General features: G+C 38.5%; 1 protein-coding gene across 1 annotated transcript; it reads right to left on the bottom strand.

Moving 5' to 3' along the window:
• Positions 1-300: 300 nt before the first annotated feature.
• On the bottom strand, positions 301-3,689 carry LOC145988013 (uncharacterized). Its single transcript, XM_083122852.1, has 3 exons — positions 3,533-3,689; positions 975-1,192; positions 301-498 (listed from the first exon to the last, which is right to left on the bottom strand). The coding sequence occupies exons 1-3, from the start codon at positions 3,536-3,538 to the stop codon at positions 396-398; spliced, it is 327 nt and encodes a 108-aa protein (XP_082978978.1). The 5' UTR covers positions 3,539-3,689; the 3' UTR covers positions 301-395.
• Positions 3,690-7,605: the final 3,916 nt, after the last annotated feature.

The following is a 7,605-nucleotide window of genomic DNA, read 5'->3' as shown; positions in this document are numbered from 1 at the left end:
GGCTGTTGCGTCACGGGTTATTATATTAATGAAGGGTAGAAGACAAAATGTCCACATTAACATCCTTGAGGCAGTTTTTAAGGAATTGGATTTTGACTGTAGGTTGGAGGCTTGAATAATAAATAAAAAGTGTACGTATATACAAAAATATTTGGTAAAAGTCTGAGTTTATATAGAGTTCACATTATGCTGAGTTAGGCTAATCAGAACTGGACCTACAGTGGGAGTAGAACCACTGTGCACCAGATAAGAACCCAACAACCATTTAATTAAAGAATTTGGTACGTAAAAGAAGAACAGTTTTCTTTTTTAAGTAGCACGTTTATTTTTTAAAAGATAGACGGAGAAAGCCATTTGAAACCACAAGTTGGTTCCAGGAAGCCATTGTTGTCTGTTTACAAAGTGCCTGGAGCTGGAGCAGTGTTGACGTGGGTGCTGCCAACAATGTGTCCTGGGAGGGGAGCAGTGTGGACAGCGCCTCTGGTGGCGGCAACGTAGCTGGAGAAAAGAGAGAAAACGAAAATTATATTTTAAGTAATTTCAAGGAACTGACGGATACATCACCGTAAGTAGTATTGGTGTAACTGTTAGTTTGAATTGCATTCTTTATGCATAAAATAAATTGAAAATCTTAAATGAACTTAAATAAAGAAAAGTACATACACAGCTCTGTCTGAAAATAACATAATAATCCATACAAATATATGTTCTCTTTGAAAGTTTGTTTGGCTGTTTCTTCTTATTAGAAATAATTTTCACTTTCATCAGAGCTATGAAATTGGTTAAAGCCTGAATATGGAAATATATTTATATTTGAAATAGAAATAATATAAATAATTATAATTTAGTTAGAAATTGAAGAAAAATGGTTGTTGATAGTGTGGACTGAGTCTACCATCCGTAAGCACATTGTCACAACAATTAACTTGCTCTATGATATAGTTTTGACATTATAAATATCATTATCAGCTTACCTGGCACCGGCAACGCCAACGGGAGCTGCTACAGCTACAGGGGCGGCGACGCGGTAAGCAGCGGGGGCGGCTACGACAGCTGGGGAGGCTACGGCATTGATGGTGCTGTAGGTCTGGATACCAGGGATGCCATAGCCGTAGGCAGCGTATGGGGAGGCACCAGAGTAGATGATCTGGGCGGAGGCAGCAGCCACGACGGCAAACAGAACAAGGATGTACTGGAAAGAGAAAACAAGTTCTTTGGTAATCGGTGTTAAGAAAGATATCCACGCTCCTAATATTAGTTCTGTAGTTACCCGCAATAAAAAGGCACACCTAGATCCTTCTTTTCCTGTGTGTTGCTTAACTTGAGCGAACTTCAGTACCAAAACTCATCGCTGTAGAAGAGTTAGGCAACATGCATAACGCATTTCGGGATCTAGATGTAATTTTTATTGTAGGTGAGTGTACAATTTGTGTCTGGCGATTCAAAATGTGAGATGGTTAGAGCAAGAATAATCCTAATTTGTTTATAGTTTGATTCAGCGTTGTGCATTTGTAGTAATGCGAGCTGGGCTGGTGAAACAGTCGACTAAGGTTTGGGTTTCGAGTGCCTGTCTGATCATAGGTGTTCTTTGTGAGTGTCTATTCATTAAGTTCTCCTAATCATTACTCATCGTTTCAATTAGACAAAACTTACAGAATAACAATGTAAATAAAGAAAGAAAATCTGTCTTTCTCTGGATTCAACCACAAGCCTCTGACATTAATTGAAGTTTAGGTTTCGTTCTGACGTTAGATAGGGTAATCGGAACTGGACCTACAGTTTAAAGTGGAATCAGAACCACTATGTGCCTGCACTGGTATCGAACCCGGGGCCTTTTCTTACAATACGACAGCTTTACCGCTACACTACCGCTGACATTGGAAGACCTAATTGTAATAAATTAATATCGTCCTGATAACCGGACGGATAATTAAGTGGGAAGGCAGTGAAGAGGAAAGGAAATAAAGATTTCAATCTTGAAGCTACTCAATTACAACGCAGACTACTATGTTACCAATACTCAAATTAAGACAACGCTAGTTTCTTCATTACCTTTTAATCTGTTAAAGGTTCCACGGAAAATAATAGCAACTGAAAAGCAATGATTCTTGCTTATTTTCTGTTAACTTTAATTCCACATTTCGAAATTTCTATTCGTACCAGATTCTCCGACTATATTCCACATCTTAGCAAATATTTGTGCTCTTGTTATGAACGTAGCACAGGGTGCACAATCGTGATATCTAACATTTTCAGGGAGGATTCAATGTCCTGAGAACATTCGGGAACTTGAGATGTGCACGGTTACGGGACTGGATGCGCTAATGTATTTTCGATGAGAGAGCCATCACGGCAAGTAGCTTTGGGGAGAGGAGGAGCGGGGGAACTAATTTATATGCATCAATGTGTAATGTATGTTCTTGAAATGACTTACCAGAGGTCACTAGTGCAGTACATCTAGCTATTGTCGTTGGGAGTTGACATCAAATACAAAAAACTTATGCGATGCAATAAGCTTGAATTGGAAAAGCATTTCTCTTCATCAAAATACTCTGTGTTGAATATCAATGACTTTCTGACACGCCAGGCATCCCGAATTCGAATCCCCGCCTGGGTATGGGTGTTCTTTGTGAGTGTCCCTTCATCGTAGCATCACTCATCCTGATCCTCGCAATTAGCCAAAGGTGGCAGAAAAGCGAAGTAAAAATACACCAAATCAATAACGATTATATAATTGACCTGATGGCACAAATAGAAGCGTTCTATCAGACTAACTCTTGCAGTTTTTGTTTGTTTCCATGTATAAGTTAGGGCCTTCGGATGGCGCAGTGGGAGCGTCGTCGCCTTGTATTCAAGAGGTCCCGGGTTCGATACCCGGTGGAGGCACATAGTGGTTCAGATCCCACTTTAAACTGTAGGTCCAGTCCCGATTACCCTTACTGTGCATAAAATGGACTTAAACACCAACTCAATCAACCATGTATAAGTTTTAGGTATGTCAAGTAACCAACTGAAGTTTGACAATGGTTTATATGCGACATACAAATTAGTGCGAGATATCGAAATTTTGAATCTGAAAAGTTGGAGAAATATATAAATAGAAAGGGAAATACCCACCGAAAACTAACTTATCGAAACACGAATTATCTCGATTGATCCGACTCATTAAAACTGACTTACCAATGTCTCACGAACAATTATCGCACACTGGAGCTTATATAGGTCCCAAAAAGCGTAGTCTAATATTTAGAGAAAGATTTAATGCCTTCCACAAACCTATCCATTCGCACCGACAACCTTAATTAAGCAGCTACTTTGAGGTCGTTCTGTCTATCCGAGAAAGTATCTATGAAGTATTCAAGAAGGAGTCGGACTGAGAAATGTATAGTTGATACAGACAAGATCATTGTGTACGATCCCTTCAGACTTCATTGGTTCAAAGAAATGAGAGATATCTTTTGGTTCACTTTGAATCCGTACAGAAATCCCCTATCCCTTACAGATGGTTCTTTGGAAGAGAAACTCTACTTACCTTCATGGTGGTGATGGCTTTCTTCTAAGTTCTTCGAGTGGAACAGAAGTAACGATGGAAGCCTCTGTCAACATATATATAGGCGTGTGAAACGGATGAAAAAAAAAGAGAACGACCTTCGGTTGGTACCTAACTGGCGTTTTGTCGTGGCTTTGGACATGTGAATACACACCCAACGGTGGCGGTGCGAATCTCAGAACAGAAGGAAGCCTTGGGTGTGGTCATCAGATAGACTGCTCAGATCCTAGAACGATTGCCAACTTGGTCCAGCCATTCTTAAAGCTCGCATCGTGAATATTAAACAGGCAGATCAAATGTGCAAAGTGTGATCCTGAACTACACGGATCCTCTCAAAATGGACCAAAATTTTCTTTAAAAATTGTCATTTTCCCCTCTAGTTGAGGAAATATGACTTCAACAGCTTTGTAAAATGGACAAGGTCATCATGTTGATCCATTAGGGAATCCCGCTTGTTCGTCTAAACATGTTTATAAGATGTTGACTGTCGTGTTTTTCTTTGTCAAAGCGAACAACTATGTTGTTGTTGATTTGTTGTTTTAAGTCCACTTTATGCACAGTAAGGCTAATCGGGACTGGACCTACAGTTTAGAGTGGAATCCGAACCACTATGTGCCTTCACCGGGTATCGAACCCTGGACCCCTTAATTACAAGGCGACGACGCAACCTCTGCACCATCGGGGAGGCCCTGTGCAAAGTGAAAATCAGGGGAGGGAATATTTTCATCCGCATAACTAACATGTCCGAAATTATATTCTAAGACACCTGCATTCAGAGGCACAACCACGAACTTTTGTCCGGGGTGGGGTGGGGGGTGGGGCAAGCACCAGGATAAACGTACCGATATTATTATTATTATTATTATTAGTAGTAGCAGTAGTATAAAAGACGTTATTATCCTCGTAAATTACGCAAAAGAGGGATAGAAGTCGGTGCTAAAGCATTTGTGTTAGAACAAAAGATTTGAAATATATTTTTCCAAAACATTTAATTTCACATTATTAATGTAAAACAAGCGCACAAACTGTATTTTTGAAAGACAGAAAGTGCTTGATAAATGCATTCCGAATATATATATATATATATATATATATATATATGTATTTCTTTTGCATAGGGTCAATAACATGTATGATTTTCACGCACGATATATGTTTTACACATATGCAACATGGAGCTACGTGAAATAAGAAAATACACATGCAACATGCTAACACTAAATTGTGTACGTATTCAAAGTTTCTTTAATATATATATGTACAACATATATTATTTAAATATATTACACAAGCAATTCATCCATCTCATAATAAACCAACAGCAAAAATTACATAAATTGTCTCTGAAATGTGCACGCCCCTTTTCCTCAAAAGAATTGTTCATTCATTTAAGACAATCAATTAAGGGAAGTCTTACTTATCTCTCTGGTAATTTACATTGCACTATAATGACATATTGCGAGCGAAGCGAGCAAGAAAATTTTTAGATCCAATTTTTTTGCAAACGGAAAACAATATTGATTTAATAGGGCGCAAATAGAGCGCCATGGCATTCTCTCTTTTACAACTTTTTATATTGTTCGGCGCCCCTTAGCTACAGCTCTGAACGTGATAAGACTAAGAAAATCAGGTATTGCGAGCGAAGCGAGCAAGAAAAGTTTACGAAATGTATTTGTTTGCATAAAATTTGAAATCGAGGGGGCCAGTTAATCCTCTGTGCCCCCTGCCGTTGCCCTTGACCGTCTTTGTTTGCCCCCTAGAACTGACTTTCGTCCAAGATGAGGGGGGGGGGCAATGCTCTCCCGTCCCCCTGTGGTTGCGCCACTGCCTGCACTGTAGACCTTTATATAATTCTTAATTATTCATGTAGTGTTAAAACTAACCGAACTGGTCTCAGTTCCATGGTTTTCAGGATAACGTGACGCACTGAGAAAACGTGGGCCACGAGTTCGAATCAGATGAACGGTTTGAGTATTTGGTATTAATTTATCCTATATTATCGTAAATATCGAATTCTCGTGATAAACCGACAACAAGTAGTCACGTACGGTAGGTTATAAGTTCGCCATATTTGGCTCGAGCCTCCCTTCGTGATACATTCTCGAACTCAAACAAACAAACCAACCCTTATTTTATAAAGTTCTAAAAAATCATGAATACACAACGTAATGAGACATATACGGGAAATAGAGAGAATAGCCGATTCTCGGAAATTATATCGCTCCTGTTAATCCAGAACAAAATAATGAATATGCGTCGCAACATTATCATCATCATCATTATTTTTGCTCTTTTCTGACAGTACCGAACGGTATAAGTGAGAATAAAATTAATAACTCTTTATTTTAACGAAATAAATTTGTGTGTGTTCGCGTGGATGCACGTTCATCTATGAACATACCACCATACTTTAAGTAGTTCTTATGATGAATAAAATAATAATAATAATAAAAAAACAACTTGAAGAGTACTGGAACCTTTCTTCCTAGACAAAATGCACTGATTATTATATAATATTAGAGATCATTTTGGGTGGAGAAAATTGGTATGAACAGTCTAGAGGGGCAATCGCTGGCTTCGCTCTCCCCGTGGATCCGCACCTGTCATTGTTCTTTCAATTCTTACGGTACGAATTTCTCCGATCTTCCTTGCTTATCGCTGACTCGCCAGTGCATCAATTCATTACGATATCATTTTCCGTTATTAAATCTCTTCGATTTGTGTAATAAAAAATCATAGGCTCGAAGAGGAAGCTTCATTCTTCCTTTTAATAGACCCAAAGAACAAAGATCTATGACGTCATTGTTTAGAAACAATTTTTCATCACGTAAATTTAGGACAATTACTGCTATTAATGTTAATTGTTGTTATTACCATATTATTACATTTTTTAAAAAAAAACAACTTGTGTGGACATTGTCACAAGGCTGGAGAATATTTTTACTAATTAATTTTTATGCTAGCTTAATTCAAGCACAGGCTATGAATAATTAAAACAGAAAATATAGATTTTTTTTAACAAAACCGCGAAATTAATCTTCTTTTCTTGTAATACGTAAAACATGTAAGCATAAGTTTGGCTTAGGATGAAGCTGTAATGCCCAACGAACAAAGCAAGGGCACTTTGTTTTGCTAACGCAATTACAACGTTGTCAAGATAATTCCAAATGTAACCATGCATTTCACACAAATTTATTTCAGAAACCCGTGGCAAGCAAGCGAAATTCAAGCTTGACATGTAGCCCCATCACCGGTATGGAAAAGGGCAAGATCACAAGAAGAAATGTGTTTGCATGAATCACACGCGGGCTAACAGAATGTCACGTGCTTCGATTTAGGATATTCTCTCTGCAGTTCAGGCCTTCAGACCCGAACATGAAATTAGCATGTCAAATAAGTTTCTTGCAACAACTGAATGAATGTATCTTCTCCGTAGCTCACAGCGACTGACGTCTTTCTAACCTAGTAAATGCAAAGATTACGACAGGACTTTTCGTGCATTCATGAATTTCGAGAAAATCCCATTTTTTCTTCGTAATTTTTATGGAATATCTCTTCATCGAATCAACTATGTCAAGTGTATTTTTCAAAGTTTTGTTAAAGTAAGTTTACCATACGTAATCGCTTTCAGAGCAGCCATTCAAAGTGTCCGTCTTCTATGAAAATTTAAGATCAGGTAATTCAATTTCGGAGCAGTTGACGTGAGCACAACCTTGCTGAATCACCGTCCCATTTTGGCCCCATATACATTGTGTTTTAACAGTTTTCATCACTAAAATAATGCTCAAGTGATGCACTAAAATTGCAAGGCTTTTGGGGAATTATTTGACACACACATCAATCAGGACCCTAAATATAATCTTACGTGGTAGCCAAACAACGAAATACAAGGTGATATGGTAGTACCACGGATAGAATCTTAACTGGTAGAGCATCACGGACAATGATGTGCCTAATGAGAGGGGGATCCTCCTCAAAACCGTTCAGGTCACATTTTTGTGCATAATGTCATAGGTGTTTTGTGCCGCCACGTTGCATGACCTCGCCAACAAAGC

This window comes from Lepisma saccharinum, chromosome 1 (assembly GCF_977018435.1).
Source record: "Lepisma saccharinum chromosome 1, izLepSacc3.1, whole genome shotgun sequence".
Lineage (NCBI taxonomy): Eukaryota > Metazoa > Arthropoda > Insecta > Zygentoma > Lepismatidae > Lepisma > Lepisma saccharinum.
The sequence above is the reverse complement of the archived record's forward strand: the minus strand, read 5'-3'. Positions and strand labels throughout refer to the sequence as shown.

What these genes read in the sequence shown, in the direction of transcription:
- LOC145988013 (XM_083122852.1), bottom strand. An exon ending in GTTGGCGTTGCCGGTGCCAG is followed by an intron (nt 499 to 974) that starts GTAAGCTGATAA and finishes TCTTTTCTCCAG; the next exon opens with CTACGTTGCCGCCACCAGAG.